Source organism: Salvelinus alpinus, chromosome 25, assembly GCF_045679555.1.
Source record: "Salvelinus alpinus chromosome 25, SLU_Salpinus.1, whole genome shotgun sequence".
NCBI lineage: Eukaryota > Metazoa > Chordata > Actinopteri > Salmoniformes > Salmonidae > Salvelinus > Salvelinus alpinus.
In genome coordinates this window covers 20,785,511-20,807,087 of record NC_092110.1, presented here as the reverse complement: position 1 = coordinate 20,807,087, position 21,577 = coordinate 20,785,511, and the positions used below count along the sequence as shown (strand labels likewise).

Here is a 21,577-nt window from a genome sequence, read left to right as displayed (position 1 = left end):
ATCCCCCAGCGATAGGACGAACACTTAAGTCCCATAAGTCCCTGTGTGTGCTGTTACCCTGCGGTCGGCACTGGCTGGTGATGGGATCAAATTCCTCATTGTCGCTGGGGCAGATGCACAGGAAGCTGCCGTCCACGTTCTCACACAGGGCCTCTCCACACAGCGCTGCGCTCATCTCACACTCGTTCACGTCTCCACGGAATGGGAGAGGGGGGTTAAAGTCACACTGAGGTTCACACACGGATGCAAAGCATATACACACAGACACAAGTGTGCGTACAAACACACACGTACACACATACCACAATGTACAATGAATACAGTACATTGGTACTGTATACAGTAACTGACCATGCTAACCAGTGGAGTGTATCATTTAACAGTTACTCACCTACACAGCCATGGGCCCCGGCATCACCAGAGGGGTTGGTGTAACCCCGGTCACACTGACAACGGTAGGAGCCGTCTGTGTTCTCACAGAAGCCATGGTCCCCACAGATGTTCTCATTCACACACTCATCGATATCTAAACAAGAGGGCACCCAAAGGTGAGCATAAAATAACACATTCCAATGTTTCTCTGCTACATGTGTATAACTGTACCATTTCACATGACTGGCTTGCTAATGAGAGTGTGTTGCAATACTAAAATAAACACTACTACCGCTACAACTTGCAATAGCAATCACCATCATCATAACATGTCAAATGAATACAGGGGGAGAATGGGATCGTTTACAGCTTTGTGGGGGACACAGATCAATTGATTGAATCCATTCTGCTGACTCCGATGGCTATCAATGAGCCCAGTGAAACGTCTGTAAGGGCTGCCTCTCAGCATGGCTACATTGTGTTAAAGTAGAGCCAGCATCTGGAAGCCTTTAGGATCTAAGGGTTCCTCTGCTGGGGTCTATGGAGTGAGAAGTGACCTGTTGCTTACTTTCTGGCCCAGTGAGGTCTTGGATTATGTAGCAACATGGGACTGGTTTACAGACATGGAGGGGCCTGCACATCCACATAAGCTACTTCAGAGACATTTTGTCAAAATGGCTACGGGTAACTAAGATTTGAATGAATGCACATTTCGTGCAACAACTCTTACAGGCCCGCATTGTTCCCTAAATTTCCCTATTTTTTTATTTGACATCTTACTTTTGTAATTCCAAAAATGTGTCCCATGCAAGAAATCTAAACAGGGGAGCTGATCTGGACTCATTCAGAATATTTTCTGCGTGCAAAAGGATGGAGAGGACCAGACCTGGCAACTGTGTGCAGCTGCTCGCATGCACAGCCATATATCATAAAGCATGTTTAATGAAGCCAGGGGAAAGACCTTGTTATGTGTACATTGAATGTGTGAGTAGAGGAACGCATGGACCTTAACACTGGACCATATAACACTAGTGCTAACAGCTCTGATTCCCAACCACCCTCTGTTTTAAGGGAGCATTTGTTAGCAATTTCTCACATACATCATTTCGTATTTCTTGGCGTACATTGCACAGCGCAGAGGCCAAAGACAGATACTCTTAGAGGACAGACTGATTATAATTGTTTAAAAAAACAAACATATGGTTTGATCACTGGTCAATGTTAACCTGCTTGTGCACTGGCCATGTTCCAAGTCACCAGGTTATGTGACACACAACCCCCCCCCCCAGCATTACACAGCTGATTCAAATAACCATCTCATCATCAAGTATTGATTATTTGAGTCAGCTGTGTAGTGATAGGGCAAAAACCAAAACGTGCACCCAGGGGGGGCACCGGGTTTGGGAAAGCCTGCCCTAGAGATCACACAAAGGTAAAATGCACACAAAAGCCACATTCATAAAAAAATACATTTTTTGGAAGGGCACCTTTGTTGAGGAATTTGAGGGAAGTTTGCTAACATCTCCATTGATAGAGGCCACATGCTGTGTGTGTTATTTTCTAATTAGAATCAAAACGCCTGACTCAGCGAAAGCTAATGGTTTACAGGGCATTTACAGTAGTGGGAAAATGGAGAAGTATCTGGTAGTGTATTCTTTTCGCTATATGTCACAACATTATGGGCATGACATAATGCCAGGTACAGTAGGTAGTAAAGTATACATCACCTTCAGGGCATCTAGTAGCCCAGTGTGTCTTATTAAACATGCTAACGCATCAATTGGGAGCAAATGAAAATACAGTGGATACATAAGTCAGCAGATTTGTAGAGGAAAAAAATTAATGACATTCACATATTGTCTATCAGATTTTTATTCTGTCTCCTAGCTCTCGTAAATGCTGCATCATTCGAGGAATGAGGAGAGTCAGCCAGAGCGACTGCATTAAGCAATCTATTCAGCAGGGACGGAGAGGGCTTGGCTTGGGCCCTGCTGTACTATTACATTACAGAGGAGTGCATTCTGGGAGGCCTGATCCACTGTCCAGGGGGCAGGGAGAGGCAAAGCCATCCAGAAGATGGTGCTAATAGTGATGTCAGCCAAATGACTCTGACATGATGAAGACGAAAGTTGACATTGGGACATAAATATGAGCCACCAAAATCCAAACTTTGTGTTTACAAACATATTAGAGGGGGCAATTATCAAAAACATGTAGCCGTTTCCCCATTAAAATGTTTACTTTTGGACTTTGAGGCCTTGCTACAGACTTGTAGTAAGATGAGGTGTATACCGTAACACTGAAGAACATTTTGGCATATGTGAAAAACTTAAGTGGGGTTTTGGATGTCAGCGTAAGTAATGCAGCCAGCTGGGAGGTCTCTCAGGAAGGTCATCTAAGCACTCAGCTGCTACATTAAATAATCAGTGTCTGCCTCAAGGTTTTCATCCATCTGAAACATGGAAACAATGTTCCCATTTTTACATGTAGTGGCGTGCATGATGCTATCAAATCATCATCTCGGGGACCAAGGGGAATGTCTGGGCCAAATGTCTTTAATAGTCTTTCCATGGCCATGTCTTTGACTCGGATTCTTCGAAACCCTTGGACTAACAGACCTACTAAACTCTTTAATTAAGACTGACTGTCCAGCCAGAGAGTGAGCATGTTAATAAAATATCTGAGGCTAAATGGCCTGTGGGAAATGCATACTCTAATAATACAGGCTATCTGGGGCCATCTTCTCCATTACCCCCCCCCCCTTCCTAATGGTCTGACCCAGGAGCCCCTTCCTGAGTGTGGATCCACCCGGCTTGGTAATGGTGCAGGCTAGATCAGGTGAGCAGGTTAAGTGGGGGTCTCTGTGCCGTGTTGTAATGTGGAGCACATGGTGGACCTGTGAGGCTAGCTGACTGCTGGCTCACCCTTCACACGTCTCCCCTATTCCTGGTTCCCTGGTTAAACCCTGGCCTGATTGGACCCATATGCAGGCCAGGGTTATTTGATGCGTAGGATTGGTCGGGGATGAGGAGGGATATTTATTTTCCCTGTTTCATCTGTCGTTTAATTCCCGACCCCGCCTGACCTGGGTCACCTCCAAGGTTAAACCCTGTTTTATAAAATGTGTATGCATGCCCATTGCTCAAAATCGCCCTACATTCCCTGACATTGCCCTACATCTAGACCACAGTGACCACAGCGTGCTAAATGTCTTTTGAAACCCGTCACATTTCCATACATTAGTAAGTGTGGGAGGTAGGAGACAGTGTGACCACAAACCATTCCCAGCCCTGTATGCCTTATTAAAGACAAGCCGTAGCCACACAAAATTGATAGCCACAATGCCGAACTGCAGCTGGAAAGAAAGGATCAAAATGAGATGCAGGTTTCTTTTCCAACACATTGACAATCACACACTGCTTTTCTCATACAGTACTCACCAGTGTTGGGATTAGTTGAGATAGATATTACTCGTTACATTGAACAAAAGTAACACGTTACTTTACAATATTATTCTGTGTGGAAAGTAGCATGTTATATTACCAGTTATATTACTTTGGGTTACTTTCATTAAAAAATTAAAAAATCTCACTGTTTGACTGTCGGAGGGAGCAAGGTACTGTAAGCCCTACCAAAAATAGGTTACTTACTCATGTTTGATCACTAGTTTCCACTTTCATCTGTTGCACGGCTTTCCTGTGGAAGTCTACAAGTGCTACACTATATATATTGGCTGCTTAATTAGCCAACATCTGTACAGATTTCCTATCTTTTCATTCAAAATCTTTCTCTTGAGCCACCAGTTCTGGTTATAGATCGCAAGTACATGGACCATAGAGATGTAGAGGGCACACTTGCCACTAGAAGGGAAAGCCCTCTATGGACTTTGCTATCACCGAAGCGATCAATGGCAACGATCAGAGGTGCGCTCTCTATACATTTCTATGGACAGCAGCTGTCATGACTAGGGCTGTGGTGGTCATGAAATTTTGTCAGCCGGTGATTGTCAAGCAAATACCTGCCGGTCTCATAGTAATTGACCCTTAATTAACATAAACATGTTTAGCATCTCCATCTCCAGATCAAGGCCTTATGTTTGGCCCTGATCTGGCTATGCCATATGGCTTTGGGCTACACTAGTTCATTTAGCAGAAAAGATTTGCTTAGAATTTCATGGCATTATTTTATATTTTTTATAGTATGAAGAATACAATTGAACATAGCTGAATAAAACAGAAAGGATATTTTCTCCAAATGATTTCAGAAGGAGTGAGCACATGCGGCTATTTTGTGTTTTATGCGCCTCGGAATTCTTATTGAATTCCGAGGCGCATATTGATGTTATAAGAACTGTCCAGAACTGTTCGTCAGCCAACAAGATGAGTAGGCCTAACGAACAGCAAAAGCACTCGCCTATGTGAATCTACTATCCCGCATAGTACAGGTTGTGGGATGCGATAGATTCCAAATAATACAACCACTTGCATCAAAAAAAAACGTTTAAAAGCAATGAAGCTGATGCAACAGATGTTGATAAATGTTGATAAACTATTAGGCTATTTCTTCACATTATAAGCGCAGCAATGTGCACGCGGCAGTAGGCTATAGGCACGATTGTTCCAAATGTAATCAATTAGCAGAAAAACACCATTCTCAAAAATGACCACAAATGCGATTATGCATGTAATACTTTATTATAAAGGTGCAATTTTATGGTGAAAATTATCTTCCCCAAACTTGAAACTTGCGCGCCGCCTATGTATGCCAGTTAGGCTCTACAGCGGTTATAAAGCGGATTAATGTGCTTAATTTTAGGAAAGTTGAGAAATAAATATAGTAAGCTAGCCTAGCCTATAGAAAGCTGTAGGGATCCTCAGTTATTTGGCCACTTTAGTTGTGATACAAACCAAATCAAAACATATAGACCTATGGGCTAGGCTACATGAGGTGTGTGACTATGATTTGAAAAAGTCGCACAAAAAAAAGGCATGGCCTGTTTCTTGCCTTACTTCACACACTGGGCATATTATTATCTTGCCTTACTTCACACACTGGGCATATTATTATCTTGCCTTACTTCACACACTATAGGCTAATATTGTCACCCATCAGACTATTCTTAATTTAATCTTGTCTTTACATATACTAAATAATACATGTGTGACATTTGTTTTGATTTAGAATGGACCATTATCATGCACCTGTCTCAGAACAGGGGGGGAAAAATATGTAATCTATGCACTTAAGTGGAGGACACTTTTCCCATGGTTCATATTCATGCCAGCTAGGTAGGCAATACTCCTGTTGTAAAGCAAAGCAATGTGTTTAATATAAGGAAAGTTGATAAATAAATATATATATAGAAAGCTGATGGGATCCTCCTCTTTTTAATAGAGGCCATCAAAACTCTGTTCTCTCACGCAATTGCACAGCCTATAAACATTTTGTGCAACATGAGCTGAAGGGCTCCCATGAAGTGTTCAGATTTTACATTTGCATTTATGTCAGAGTGATTAGATGGACAGTAGAGTGCTGAGTACCAGGCAGTTAGTAAGTTTGATAGGCTACTAATGACCGTCAGCAGCATCAGAGCTTGGAGAAGCCTAGTTACCATGACTAAATGCTCACATGGAATTTTACTGCGGTCATGACTCGTGACCGCTGGTGTGGCGGTAATATGGTCACCATAACAGCTGTAGTCATGACCTTTCTCTGCTCACTCGAAAAGTAAATGAGGAAACAAGTCAAGATCGGATCATGGAAACACGCGCCCGGTAGAGAAAGTAACTGTAATAGTATTACCCAATTTCAAAAAGTACTGCGTAACTTTACTACATATAAAAGTAATCTGATTACGTAACACGTTACCTTCGTCACTCTATACACTAGGCTGTCATAGCAGGGCTGAGTGAACAACTCCAATGGATGGAGGTAGAGCGTAGTTGCAGCTGAAGCTCTGCTGAGGAGAACGTCTGTTTTTCCATTTTGTATTATGGCCACAAATTGAGTGTGGTGAGCAGAGCCAAAGACAACCGCCGCCCCATCGGAGGCCCGGGAGTAAAAATAAATCAACGCCCCTCTGAGAAATGGCAAATTACAGCGTATGGCCTTCTTAAATATTGGATGATTTTTACAAGCAGACAAAAATGTCGAAGAGTAATTGAGCTCCCTCCCTGGACGTTTTATTGGGGTGACGGCAGCATCTCCCATAACCTCCCATAATGCCTTGGAATAAGTGGCCTTTGTGCAAGATGCTGAGCTGTGGAGGGGCGAGAAAGAGGTGAGAGGGCTTGGTCCTCAGATTCCACAGCCCAGGCTGAGGGAGTTGAGGCCAGGGACTGGAGGGGAGGAGAAGCTCTGTGGTCAATGTCTGTGATGCTTTGTGGGGATGTACTGTATGTATGTCCCAGGGAGATGCTGGGTAGCCTGGAAGAGAGGAGGGAGGCTGGCATCAGAACAGAGGTGAAGAGGGAGTGGGTCAGAGATGGCCACGGCTGGCTGCATCACTGGACTGGACCAGAGAGGATGGAGCTGTTACAATGCTCTGGGGTATTATAACTTGGACTGTTGAGTTTTAACAGGCTCAACCTAAACAGTGTGGTGGATCATGATCCACAATGTGTGATCGTAACAGTCAAGCTGCTGTGGAAAAACCTTATTGGTGGTTAGATAAGAAAGAGGAGACAGTTACACAACAACATGGCTACCCAACGGAGCAGAAGCGTACCGTATGTCCCATCAGATGACAGCCCTGCCCCACTTAGAGAGGAGAACAGTGGCGATCAGGTTACACCCATCGCCCTTGCCAAAAAACCTCCATTAGCCCCATTGTCTGGAGGATGAGACCTGGCCCTATTATCAAGTGGCCCAATTTCAGGGCCCATTTCCCCTCACTCTGATCCCCTGACCAGGAAGGCTGAGTGCACCTGATAGCATTTGATTCACATGAGCCTCTGTGTGTGTGAGTGCCAGGCTGATATCGGTATCTCTGTAGGATGGGGGTGGGCTGGGGGGCCATCGAGACAATGCAGAGCGTTTCTTTCAGACAACTGCCCAAGGTGAATGAGCAGTAAGGCTGATATTCAAGTGCCTTCAGCTGTCCACTAAGTAAGTACATTGCCTGTTGACTAAGCACAGGGCCTGTGGTCCACTTACTTACCACAGTCTGGGTTGTCCTGTCCATACAGGCCAGGCTGGCAGCCCATGAAGCAGCGATACGAGCCAATGGTGTTCTCACAGAGCCAGATGCCACACACCGAGCTACCATACTCCTTACACTCATTCTGATCTGTGGAGACAAAGATGTACTAATGTCATACACACATCATTCCTATTCTTCACCCTTCACAGCAGCATGGATCTCCAGCATGAGTAGACCCGGCCAGGAGGCCTGAGATATCCATGTGCTTATGTCATACATGCACACACACATGCACACACACTCACTCAATCACCAATCCAATTCCCCCTCCACTCCTCACAGTACAATGTTTCCCCAGCATGAGTAGGCCCGGCCAGGAGGCCTGTGGTGCTGCTGTCCTCAGTGCTCAGCAGCAGACACTGGGCATGGCCAAGAACAATATTTGCACAGGAACTGAAGAACTTGTGAAGAAGCAAAGGGACACGTTCCAGAGGGAGAAACACCTCCATCCCACAATGGGGTAATTCATACTCCCCAAGGGAAGATGGGGAGCAGAGCTCCAGCCACAGAGAGCTCCCTTACGCAAGACTACAGCCAGAGGAAAGCCTCTGAGCCATAGTTGAACTCTCACTTAGGGAATGTCACCATTGACACTGCATAGACTACAGCTACATAATCAATCATTACAAAAACGTTTCACAAACGGCGGACTCTGGTCTAAAGGGACCGGAACGTTCTATTAACTCTTCTGAAATTTTGTGAAAACACTGTGTTTCAGCTGGGGCAGAAGCAGTGGATTGTGGGTAGAGTGAGGGAGTTATGAAGTTGGTAGAGTGTTCTTACCCTCACAGTCAGCTGTGTCTGCAGAGTACTTGAAGCCAGCCTCACACAGGCAGAGGTAGGAGCCATCTGTGTTGAGACACTGGCCATGGGAGCACACGCCGTCCTTACTGCACTCATTAACATCTGGAGGGAGAGAGGAGGAGCAGGAGAGGGGGGAGAGAAAGACAGTCAGAGACAGACACACAGAAAGACAGAGACACAAACACAGAGAGAAACAGACAGAGAAACACACAGAGAGAGCGAGACAGAGACAGAGAGAGAGAAATGGAGATAAGAAGAGAGGAAAGTGTGAAAGAAAGTGTTCTTTGTTTAAGAAAGTCATGGCGTATTTTCTCCTTTGGTGAACTATGAATCAGTCAGCCACCGAGAATCTCATTCTCTCTTAACATGAAGAAAATAATACATGTCTGCAATCAAGGGCTTGTCTGAGCATAATATACATTGTCCATTTGGAACACTTTATGGTACTGGCAAACAGAAAATATGAAAACAGTATGTACCCTAGCTATTGGTCTGGGAACATTCCCTCCGACTAGTAAAAAGCATATAATGATGGCTATATGCTTGATTAAATATAGATTGGTGTAATTGCCACATTACAACACAACTTACAAGGTATTTGGACTGAATAGCCTAATAAGTGGGGTCAAGGCAGAAAAGCAACAAAAATAAAACATATTTTGCCAAGGGCTGATAATGAGACAAATTTTTCAATGTAGACAGTAAACACATGTAGCAGTAAAGGGAACAAAACAGTCTGAAAACAGCATGGGACAGCACCCCAATTTATGTTCCGGTTTAATAGCCATGTGATTCGATAACAAACATTTACAGCAATGATTTATCTAAAACAGAGCTGTATGGCAGGTTATACTAGATTGACTAGTGATTAGTAGTTCATCTTTATGATTTACTGAGGTTATTCCACTGTCTGTGGTTATGTCCCAGACAGTACCAGCGCCCAGAGCCCTGTAAGCAGCAAGCCATCCAGCCAGTTCACCTGTGATCCAACCAGAAGGCCAACCACTCGGGCTCACCTGACCCCCTCCTTCCCATGCACCCCCTCTCCTCTCCCTGCAGGGCCCATGGCAGAGAGGCCTGGCTTTCATTGAGTCAGCACTGCACACACAATGGCAGACGACATAAATATACCCAGCCTCTGATTTATAGGATAATATTTGCTGTGGCAGAGGGCCAGGGGAGTGCAGGTTGGACCTGCCTTGCTCACTATTGTGGATGATGTCTGGTGCTACAGTACATGGCCACAGCCCAGCGGACTGAAGGGAAAGCCCAGCCATCATCACAGTGCATTGGGGAGGGGCTGACTAGCCTGCCGGGTACGTATGGCCTAGAAGAGTTCCAGTCACCTCGCACCATGGGCCCCTCACCCACTATAGCCCCCTCCAGGATCTTCCACCCCCAGAAAGTGGCCCTGCTACATGCTTGCCTGCTTCACAGCGATAACATATTCAGTGTACTGCCCAATGATTTGTCATCCAGGTTAAGCTAATGCTAGATACCTCTCAGCAGTAAAACAGGCCAGAATCAATAATATGCAGCTCAGACATTTAGCCGGAGTTACATTCCTTTCATATTGATTCTTCCAGAGTGCTCCATTCCTCTGTATTTTGACAGCTAATGCTCCAGAAAGTTCCAGTGAAAGGCTAGCTAGCGCTCTGGCCAACAGTCAGGAGCAGCATTTCTCTCTCTGGTGTGACCAGGGCAATGGGTGCGGCTGGAATGACATCAAACCTGGTCCAGTGGAGGTGAAAGAGGAGGAGCAGTGAGACTGTTGATGTCTGGCAATAGCCTATTAGAAAAAATGTCTGGGTTTGATCCCTGCTGCCTAACTGGCCTGGGGAACCAGTGGACACCTAGGCACCCCAGAGCTGGAGCTGTGGGGAGAGCAAGGGGGAAAGGGGTCAGCCCAGAGAGAGACAGGGTCAGGGTGTACAAGCTGCCCTCTGCATGCACTGTCTGTACTTACCCAGACAGGAGGAACTTGTGGCTTGTGCTAATTGTGGTAATGTATTCAAACCAGTTGGTAGTTAGTTATAATCCTAGCATTATAGCTTGTTCTCGCTCACCTTGGCAGCCGTTTCCCTCTGTGGTGCACCCATAGGGACAGATGCAGAAGTAGGAACCATCTGTGTTCAGACAGTCCCCTTCTCCACTGATCACCCTAGACTGACACTCATCCACAGCTGAACAGGAGATTTAACTGTCCCATTTCCTCCAAATCCACATGACTGATACACACTAAGGACATCCCCAGAGAGAGGGTGGGTGTGTCACAAATGATACGGACTCTCGCTGAATATTAACGCAACATGTAAAGTGTTGGTCCCATGTTTCATGAGCTGAAATAAAAGATCCCCTACATTTTCCATACGTACAAAAAGCTTATTTATCTCAAATTTTGTGCACAAATGTCTTTACATCCCTGTTAGTGAGCATTTCTCCTTTGCCAAGATAATCCATCTACCTGAAAAGTGTGGCATATCAAGAAGCTGATTAAACAGCATGGTCATGACACAGGTGCACCTTGTACTGGGGACAATAAAAGGCCACTCTAAAATGTGCAGTTTTGTCACCAAACACAGTGCCACAGATGTCTCAAGTTTTTAAGGAGCGTACAATTGGCATGCTGACTGCAGGAATGTTCACCAGAGATGTTGCCAGAGAATTTCATTTCTCTACCATAAGCTGCCACCAACGTCATTTTAGAGAATTTGGCAGTACGTCCAACAGGACTCACAACCGCAGACCATGTGTATGGTGTCATGTGGGCGAGTGGTTTACTGATGTCAACGTTGTAACAGAGTGCCCCATGGTGGAGGTGGGGTTATAGTATGGGCAGGCATAAGCTACGGACAACGAACACAATATTTTATCAATGGAAATGACGAGATCCTGAGGTCCAATGTAGTCGCATTCATCCGCTGCTATCACCTCATGTTTCAGCATGATAATGCACGGTCCCATGTCGCAAGGATCTGAACACAATTCCTTGAAACTGAAAATGTCCCAGTTCTTCCATGGCTTACATACTCACCAGAAATTCACCCATTGAGCATGTTTGGGATGCTTTGGATCGACGTGTACGACAGCGTGTTCCAGTTCCCGCCAACATCCAGCAACTTCGCACAGCCATTGAAGAGGAGTGGGACAATATTCCACAGGCCACAATCAACAGCCTGGTCAACTCTATGCGAAGGATATGTGTCTGTCATGCTGCATGAGGCAAGTATCTGGTGGTCACACCAGATACTAACCACCAGATATCTGGTGGTCACACCAGTATCTGGTGGTCACACCAGATACTAACTGGTTTTCAGATCCATGCCCCTACCTTTTTTACTTTAAGGTATCTGTGACCAGCAGAAGCATATCTGTATTCCCAGTCATGTGAAATCCAGAGATTAGGGCCTAATACATTTCAATTGACTGATTTCCTTATATGAACTGTAACTCAGTAAAATCTTTGAAATTGTTACATTTATATTTTTGTTCAGTATACTTTATATTATCAGCATATGTATTACATTACTTATCAGCATGTCATATTTTGCTAGCATCCCCTATTTTATGAGTGCCTTTCACTCAAGTGTGCTGTGTTATTTACGTTTGCTATTCTCACGTGTGAAATTGAATTGCATGAACTATTTAGTTGCTTCACAGGTTGTGCTGTGATTCTACAGATTGGCATGGACTATACTGACCATGAGACAGCTGTTGTCAATCCCTATCACGTCCTCCCTCTCCGAACTAATTGCTAAACACGCCCCAGAACTAGAGGCAAAAGTAAATGGACGCTTACCTTCAACGCGCCATTCGACTTGGAACCTCTCCACTCTGACTTCTCGCTGCACCTCCACCGCTGTCTTTCTCCACTGATCGCCTGTGAGAAAATGACTACATTACAACACTCTCTAGAACACTAAAGTAAAGTGCTTTTGCCTAGTGTGTGTGATTCCAAGCTGTAGGTCAGTACATGCTCTAATTGAATGTTACAGACATGGGGGACACGCCTGGCGCAGCAGGGAGAGCCTGCCATCCAGCTTTCGACTACAGAGAGTGGACTTGTACAACGCTCACAATAGCACCATCTAAAGGAAAGTGTTTATTCCAGTATGTGAGTGCAGCCTAAGTGAGTATGTGAGTGAAGCCTAAGTACTGTACACAGCCACTGTGTACAGTACTTAGGTTCCCCACCAGAGTTGTTGGGGAACACAGTTTCAACGCCGACGCCACATCCCGGAACGAAGCCACGTACGGTGGGCAACCCTGCACGAACGTAAACCAATGCTCTGTGTGAGTGAAGTAACTCTGCAGCTGTTAGTTTTTCCTCTGGGCTCAATGTTAAATTCAGGCTATACCGCAGTCCTCCTAGCCTCCTTAAACGTTTAACTGGGCGCTTAGTTTAAAACAGAAACAATCAACTAATGCTATTTAAGATCAGCAATAAAGAGCCTTTTCATTGTACTTACAGTGCCTTCAGAAAGTATTCATACCCCTTGGCTTATTCCACATTTTGTTGAGCCTGAATTCACCCGCCTACACAATACCCCATAATGACAAAGTGAGAACATGTTTAGACATTTTTGCTAATTTATTAAATGAAATATAGAAATGTCACATTTACATAAGTATTCATACATCTGAGTCAATACTTTGTAGAAGCACCTTTGGGGGTGATTACAGCTCCGAGTCACCTTGGGTATGTCTATCAGCATTGCACTTCTGGATTTGGGGATTTTCTCCCATTCTTCCTTGCAGAGTTTCTCAAGTTCTGTTAAGTTCGATGGGGAGCGGCGGTGAAGAGCAATCTTCAAGTCTTTCCACCGATTTTCAAAACGGATTCAAGTCTGGGCTTTGGTTGGGCCACTCAAGGACTTTCACATTCTTGTTCTGAAGCCATTCCAGCGTTGCTTTGGCTGTATGCTTTGGCTCATTGTCCTGTTGGAACTTAAATCTTCGCCCCAGTCTAAGGTCGTTTGCACTCTGAAGCAGGTTCTCGTCAAAGATTTGTCTGTATTTGGCTCCATTCATTGTTCCCTCTATACTTACCAGTCTCCCAGTCCCTGATGCTGTCTGGCCACTCTCTCATAAAGCCCAGATTGGTAAAGTGCTGTAGAGACTTGTCCTTCTGGCAGGTTCTCCCATCTCAAGGAACTCTGTAGTTCTGTCAGAGTGGTCATTGGGTTCTTGGTCACCTCCCTGACCAGGGTCCTTCTTGTTCAGTTTGGGCGGCCAGCTCTAGGCAGAGTCTTGGTAGTTCCATATTTTTTTAATTTGCCAATGATGGAGACCACGGTGCGCTTTAAAAAACTTTCAACACTCTAGAAATTGATGTATATCCTTACCCAGATATATGCCTCATCACAATTCTACCTCGGAGATCTACGGACAGTTCCTTGGAGTTCATGGTATTATTTCTGCTCTGACATGCACTGTCAACTGTGGGACCTTATAGACAGGTGTATTTCTTTCTAAATCATGTCCAAACAATTTAATTGGCCACAGGTGGACTCCAAACAAGTTGTAGTGAAATCCCAAGGATGATAAAAGGAAATTGGATGTACCTGAGCTTAATTTGGAGTGTAATAGCAAAGGGGTGTGAATACTTATGTAAATAAGATTTCTGTACTTCATTATCAATACATTTGCCAACATTTCTAAAAACATGTTTTCACTTTGTCATTATGGGGTATTGTGTGCAGATGGGTGAATTTAAAAAAATGTAATCCACTGTGAATTCAGACTGTAACACAAAAAAATTGAATAAGTCAAGGGGTATGAATACTTTCTGAAGGCACTGTACCTGTCTCTGTGGTTGTGTTGGCCGTGGAATCCTAGAATTCCGCTTTTGATGTGTTTGTGTGTGTACCTCTGCAGGACGTCCCATCCACCAGCTCCAGACCCGGGGGACAGGAGCAGCTGTAGGAGCCGGGGCTGTTGGTGCACTGTCCTCCCAGACACAGACCGGTGTCCTCACACTCATTGATGTCTGCCGGGGAGGGGACACGGAGGGGAAACACACATACCATACAGTCTAATGTAGCATGACACATTCACACCACAGATGGCAGATCATTGGCTATTAATCCAAGTGGGTTCTCAGTTTATCCTCCAAATAATGCAGCCAAAATTTCGAGGAAAGTGTCACAACCTCCCACAAGAATATGCATCATTTTCAGAATTGACTTCAGGGAATTATGACGACTCATATCACACCTGCCAGTGCTGGTCTACCATGCAGAGCTGTGACTGACTGGAAATAAATCATCAGCATAAGAGGAGAACTTCCAGCATGAGTGAAGGGACATTCGAGTTTAGTCCCCAGTAAAAAATGTGTACCTTCACAGGAGAGCTTATTGGGCGCCAGCGTGTAGCCAAGGTCACAGGTCATACAGGAGTAAGAACCCTCTGTGTTGCTGCAAACGCCCATGGGACAGACCCCTGTGGACAGGCACTCGTTTATGTCTGAAGGAGAGAGAGAGAAGGAGAGAGATTGACAGAGAGAGCATCATAACATGAGTGAGGTCAGATCTAGCCCATCAGTTCTAGGAGACTCTGGCCTGATAACATGACTAATGGCTGAATGTAAGGAGACAGCCTCTCAGAGTCTCTGGCCTGATAACATGACTAATGGCTGAATGCAAGGAGACAGCCTCTCAGAGTCTCTGGCCTGATAACATGACTAATGGCTGAATGTAAGGAGACAGCCTCTCAGAGTCTCTGGCCTGATAACATGACTAATGGCTGAATGTAAGGAGACAGCCTCTCAGAGTCTCTGGCCTGATAACATGACTAATGGCTGAATGTAAGGAGACAGCCTCTCAGAGTCTCTGGCCTGATAACATGACTAATGGCTGAATGTAAGGAGTCAGTCTGCACATACAGTAAGCAAAGCCTCCTTTATTAGCTTGCACTGACAGTGCTTTATTAAAAAGGGTGGAGAGATAGGCTAAGTATGCAGGACAGGCATCAATTCCAAAACAGCAAGCTATTACAGGTGGGGTATAATTACTGTATCAACAAACACTCCCTGGCTCTCTGTTATGTGATCATTGGAAATTCCTTGCTCTGGTACAGATTATATTTAATATTGGGAACATAGTGCAGTCCATTGTTAAGTGACTGAAATGGGTCCGTTTGCCTGTGGGTCAAAAGAGGAGTTCCACAGTGTGTGCTGACTACATACGAGCAGGGCAGAGGTCGGTTTAATTTCAAATTAGGCCGTTAATCTTTTCCTGGCACGGAGACATCCATTAAAACCCAATCAAAATCTGAATTGAACTTGTTTTCAGGATTTTCCCAGAGCAAAACATTTCAAAAAGGAGATCTTCTTCCTAGTCTCGATCCACCCTTCCATGAAATAACATTGAATAATATCGGACTGGATCTGTAGTCTTCCTCTTGGGGAGAAGAAGGGGAGGGTGGGGGTGAGTGTTTTCCAGAGGTTAGTTAGGCAGTCTTACCCATGCAGTGGGAGCCATCCTCAGACAGGGTAAAGCCAGTCCCACAGCTCCTGCAGGAGAAGGATCCAGGACTGTTCCTACACAGCTGGCCTGGGCACACGTTAGCCACCAAGCACTCATCCACATCTGAACAACAGGACAGAGACAGACAGAAGCCCTGTTAACTACATCCCTGAGCTGTAGCAGAGGACAGCAAGCCTGGTGGAAAACATGACAGTGTGCCGCATGTAATCATTTTATAAATGATATGGCAAAAAGTTCCACTATCAACACATCTATCTCTCCAGCTGATCTATCAGTGGGACTGGCTGACTTCACTGTGTTTTATTTGAGGCCTATGGCTCATTCTTTTGAACACATGGTGCCAGAGGGAGAGGGATCCAGGACCCAGTTATGATGTGATGTCTGGAAGGAGTATTTTGGGATCTTTAGCTCAGGAGAGGGGCTTTGTGTCCAAGTCGTCACACCTGATGCCATTTACAGACAACCTGAGCCTGCTGTTAACACAGGCAACGTGTGAGAGAGAGGCCTGGCTGGACTCACACAGGGCCCAGTGGGTCATAACCTGGCACACTCTCTTACATCTGACACACGCAGGGCCGAGGGCAGAACCTAACATCCTTACACAGCATACCGTAACACACCTTCACACTCCAGCCCATCCTCAGTCACTCTGTAGCCTGGCCTGCAGGTGGTGCAGATGAAAGAACCCTCTGTGTTGGTGCATGTTCCCTTGGGGCACGTAGTGGGCAGCACACACTCATCAATATCTGTTCCAATAAGTAACAAACAAACTCAGACTGGTCAGCAACATACAACTCCTTCAGGACAGACCATTAGATGTGGTATCAGGGAGGATGGACAAACCTTCACAGAGCTCTCCATCAAGGGAGACGCTGTAGCCTGAGGGACAGGTGATGCAGGAGTAGGAGCCCTCAGCGTTCAGACAGATTCCGTTAGCACACACAGACCCAGACTGGCACTCATCAATATCTGGAGGAGACACGCAGACCAGCACAGACAAGATTTACTATTGATACAGTTGATACACACAAAGGGCAAGTCTTAGAAGGCGTGGGTGTGGGTGAATGTGCCAGCTGGGGAAGGCTTTGACTGGACTCACCCTCACACCTCTGCCTGTCCTGGGAAACCCTGTATCCGTCCTTACAGCTGGTGCAGGTGAAGGAGCCCTCTGTGTTGGCACATACCCCTCCTAGACACATGTCTGCTTGGGAGCACTCATCCACATCTGGAACAAAGACACGGATTACCATGAAGAATGTACAGTAGGTTGCTACACACTGTCTGACATGGTAGTTATACCATTGACAGAAACACTAAAGGTTGTACAGGTTACATACAGTACCTTCACATCTCTGTCTATCCGCTGATCGCTGGAATCCCGGGCTGCAGTTCTTGCATGAGTAGGAACCTTCGGTATTAGTGCAAATTCCCCCGGGGCACACATTAGGAGTAGCACACTCATCGACATCTAATAAAACAATGATGAGGCATTAAAAAAGCCACAGAGAGCTCAGGGCTCAAAGAGAACAGCGTTATACCGTGAAGAGTCATATTCCACACATCTAATCCTTTACAGACCTTCACAGGCCCTGCTGTCAGGAGTGGTTTGGTAACCAGGGTTACAGCTGCACCTGTGGGAGCCATCCAGATTGACACACCTGCCATGGAGGCAGGCACCAGGGAGCAGACACTCATCCATATCTGGAGAAAAAACAGTATGGAGGAGGACCTCGTTAAACCACCACTGCTCCTCACTGTTAACATTTATTGAAAGGCCCTGGACCTCTAAGGCTTCTTCAGTAGCACTATTGCCCCTTCAGAGAACTGTTACTTTAAGACCAAACCTGGAAAATGTATGATGTGTGACTGTTTTCAGAAACAAGTACCTTGACAACTGTTGTTGTCCAAAGAGGCCTGGTATCCTTGGTAACAGTTACAGCTGTAAGAGCCCTCGGAGTTGACACACCTACCATGGAAGCACACCGATTGGTCCAAACACTCGTTTACGTCTGAGGGCGAGACAGGTCACTAACATTAAGGTCACCATGACAGGTATCAAAAACACCCACAACCCATGACATGATTAGTAGGAATACACTGTTACCGTGAATGTTTGTCGTTATCTATTGCCCTGCCTTACTCTTTTCCCCTGCATGCTCTAAGTCAATACACAGGATAACGGCAGAAACAATTTATTTTTGTAGAAACAATCATGCAAAAACATTGTTTTAAAGTAGACTCCAAAAGGTGTAAAACAAAAACTGTATTTCATGGATCTAAGCATGTGCCAGACAGCTCTATCTCGTGTGTGGATCGAGCATGGAGATGTTTGAGTGGGCAGAGTTGAACTCTCTCCACACAGCTGTGCAGGCAGCTTTAATGTGAGGTGAATGAGACAGTAGGAACAGACGGCTACAGCGCTGAAAACATCCAGTGGAACACAGGCAGGGCTTTGTGTGTGCCTTGCCTCGCCTGCGGTGGCTCTAGCCAGACATCTGTCAGTACGGCCCAAAACTTTGTTTCTGCAATCTCCTGGCATCTCTCAGTCCTCTACGATAAGCCTGACATGGGACTGGAGTTGTTCTCTCTATCGCACAACCAATTAGGCTTATCCAATTGGATTACAACTACTGTCCTACGCTCTTAGAAAAAAGGATTCCATAAGGGTTCTTTAGTTCTGTCCCCATAAGAGAACCATTTTTGGTTCCAGGTTAAACTTTTTGGGTTCCATGTAGAACTCTCTGTGGAAAGGGTTCTACATAGAACTCAAAAGGGTTCTACCTGGCACCAAAAAGGGTTCTCCTATGGGGACAGCCGAAGAACCCTTTTAGGTTTTCTAAGAGTGTAAAGAGTGTACGGGCAATTGACTAAGGCAGATGCTGGAAACAAACATGGGGAACACACTTGCTGCTTGCATACATGGTCCCTGGTTTAGTTGAGTTCCTTCACCATGTGGATATTAGCCTGTTGCTGGTCCTGTTAGTGGGGGTTTATTTAACTCCTGTGTTCCACCTCATTTCCAGAGGAAGTGCCTCTCAGCAGCTAGTCATACTCCACATCATAACATAGAACGCTATGAGAGGATTGATTGTATGTGTTTAAAGACCTCTTAGCAGACAACAGTGGAGCTAATGTAGTACTTTTTTTGAAGGGAAAGTAATCAGATTGAAGTCATCAAAGAACCCATGAGGTAAGCTCCAGCCTTGTTTAGTCATAGGAATCATTGGCAAGACATTTTAGAAATGTCAAAAACTGCCTGAACATTACGTTCACCTTTCACATGTGAGTTCAGACTGGAAGCAGTGGTGGGAAAAGTACTCAATTTTCATACTTGATTATAAGATACCTTAATAGAAAATGAAGTAAAAGTGAAAGTCACCCAGTTAAATCCTACTTGAGTAAAAGTCTAAAAGTATTTGGTTTTAAATATACTTAAGTATCAAAAGTAAATGTAGTTGCTAAAATATACTTAAGTATCAAAAGTAAAAGTAAAAGTACAAATAATTGAAAATTCCTTATATTAAGCAAACCAGATAGCACAATTTTAGTAAAGTAAAGTAAAGTGCAGATACCCCAAAAAACTACTTAAGTAGTACTTTAAAGTATTTTTTACTTAAGTACTTTACACCACTGACTGGGAGAACTTGAATTTGACAAATGAATCACCTCAGAAGCTCAAATATTCAACCCTTTTCTGGATGAGTGGGGGTGGTAGTGGCGAGAGGGAGAAGATGACGCAATACCAGCCAGGAGTGCCTCTTATGTAACATGAGCACCTCAAGGTTAGGGGGGTTGCTACGCTGTGTTGCTACGCTGTCTTGTTGGCTCCTTCAGCATGCTACAGACCTTGTATAGTGTGTCATGGACTGTGTATTGGAGCTGTATAAACCCTCATAGAGGTGTTATAGTGTAACAGAGGCAGGGCTATAGGTGACTAACCACAGCCCTGTTTGTCTGACAGGGCATTTTAACAGTGGGGTAATATTGACCCCTCCATATATCTCAGTCCTCACTCCAGTCCTGCACCGTATTAAAGACCTAGCCCTGCTGGACTCCACTGCAGTGGCCAGAGCCATTCAAAAAATAATAGGCTGTTTGTTTAAGGCTGTGGCCAAGGGAAAATATTTTGACTCTCCCAAAATGAAGTATTATAAACAATCTTTTACAGCAGCAGATGATATGAAAAGATCAGCAATAACAAGGCGATGTGTTTAAACAATATGGGTCTGGCCCCGGGGGCTAGGGATAGGTGGGGAGAGCAGGAGGGGCAGATATTACACAAATAATGGAGCCACTGGAAGGGAAAGAGTGAGAGAGTGGAGGACCTAGCCTAGGAGTCACTAACTCACTGCCATCACTCAAGCCCCACCAGGCCTCTACTGCTACTCTGCACTGTGGTTGGGGTGATGTGGCAGTCCCCTGAAAATACAACATCCAATATTAAGCCTTTTAAAAAGAGGATTACAGCATGAAATACGTTTTCTAGAATCCTCAGTGACTCCAGCCTTTTGAGCTAAGACACAAGTGAAAAATATAATTCAGTCGTGTCTACTTTCAAAGGATAAAGCTAAGAACATGAACAACTTCATAGTTAAGAACACTACAACAATATGGAAGACAATGAAACGTATTCTACAAGAAACGTATTCTACAACCAATATCACTCCCTAAAAACACAACCTTATGAAACAATCCTTTGATAGCGTTTCAGAATTTACCAATGAATTGGTCCACATGGAAAACTAAAGGCATAGAAACCATAAATTACTTGGTAACAGGAAATACATGTATTTCCATGGCAGAATTAAAAATACATTTTGGACTGACCAATGTAGATAGTTTTAAATACATGCAACTTAAAAGTTGCATATCACTTTTGGACATCAGAGCAGCCGAGGGAATCTTATTTGAGTCAGAAAAGTATATTCATATGATAGGTAAGATATATAAAACCTTGCAGAGAGCCTATCCAACTGACAATCTCTTAGAAAAAAATATAAACTGTTGGAACCAAGACTTAAAAAGAACTGATGTTGGCACAAGATGGAGGGAAAGTTGGAGCACAACTAATGAAATTACAGTTCATTTATGCCTAATCCAGTATAAACTAATGTTTAGAATCTTTTATACAAGAGACGAAATTCACAAATTCTACAGGCAGAGTCATGTCTCAAGTGTAAAACGAATAATGACTCAATAATCCATGCTTTCTTGGAATGCTATAAAGTCTTGGAAGTTGTGGGCAGAGCTAGAAAGTTGGCTGTCAGAAGTACTGTACTACAATGTAAACTTATTTTGAATCCATCTGTCTGCATATTTCAACACATGGCATATGGGGGTGTAGTGAGACCCAATGGGCAGGACGATTTTCTTCTCATCACTCATCTTGAAAAAACGTATACTAAAATCTTGGAAGTCAATCAATCCGCCATCATTGACACAATGGAAAAATCTAATGATTTATTATTGTAATTTTGAAATACCATGGGCGACCGAGAAAAAACGAATTGCTAAAATTTAGGCCAAGTGGCAAACAATAATGAGGGATGGGGGAGTGAGCATGCGGGTCTGGGCAGATAAGATGTAGTCATTGTTTGTGTGTGTCTGTAAGTTGTTGTTATATGTATAAGTTTGTATTTGAAGGAAAAAATAAACAATTAAAACGTGAGAGAGTAGAGGACCTAGTCTAGGAGTCCCTCACTCAAGCCCTGAG

General features: G+C 44.5%; 1 protein-coding gene across 1 annotated transcript in view; it reads right to left on the bottom strand.

The window, feature by feature from the left end:
• LOC139553604 (latent-transforming growth factor beta-binding protein 2-like) overlaps window positions 1-21,577 on the bottom strand; it is a 154,712-nt gene that overhangs the window by 6,949 nt on the left and 126,186 nt on the right. Inside the window, exons 20-33 of the mRNA XM_071366120.1 lie at window positions 17,751-17,873; window positions 17,443-17,565; window positions 17,207-17,332; window positions 16,964-17,089; window positions 16,708-16,833; window positions 16,485-16,610; window positions 15,841-15,966; window positions 14,717-14,842; window positions 14,247-14,366; window positions 12,177-12,257; window positions 8,357-8,479; window positions 7,532-7,660; window positions 392-526; window positions 58-192 (exon numbers count right to left, since the gene is read on the bottom strand). Of these exons, the coding sequence (XP_071222221.1) occupies window positions 58-192; window positions 392-526; window positions 7,532-7,660; window positions 8,357-8,479; window positions 12,177-12,257; window positions 14,247-14,366; window positions 14,717-14,842; window positions 15,841-15,966; window positions 16,485-16,610; window positions 16,708-16,833; window positions 16,964-17,089; window positions 17,207-17,332; window positions 17,443-17,565; window positions 17,751-17,873 (1,725 nt within the window). The remainder of the gene's footprint in view (window positions 1-57; window positions 193-391; window positions 527-7,531; window positions 7,661-8,356; window positions 8,480-12,176; window positions 12,258-14,246; window positions 14,367-14,716; window positions 14,843-15,840; window positions 15,967-16,484; window positions 16,611-16,707; window positions 16,834-16,963; window positions 17,090-17,206; window positions 17,333-17,442; window positions 17,566-17,750; window positions 17,874-21,577) is intronic.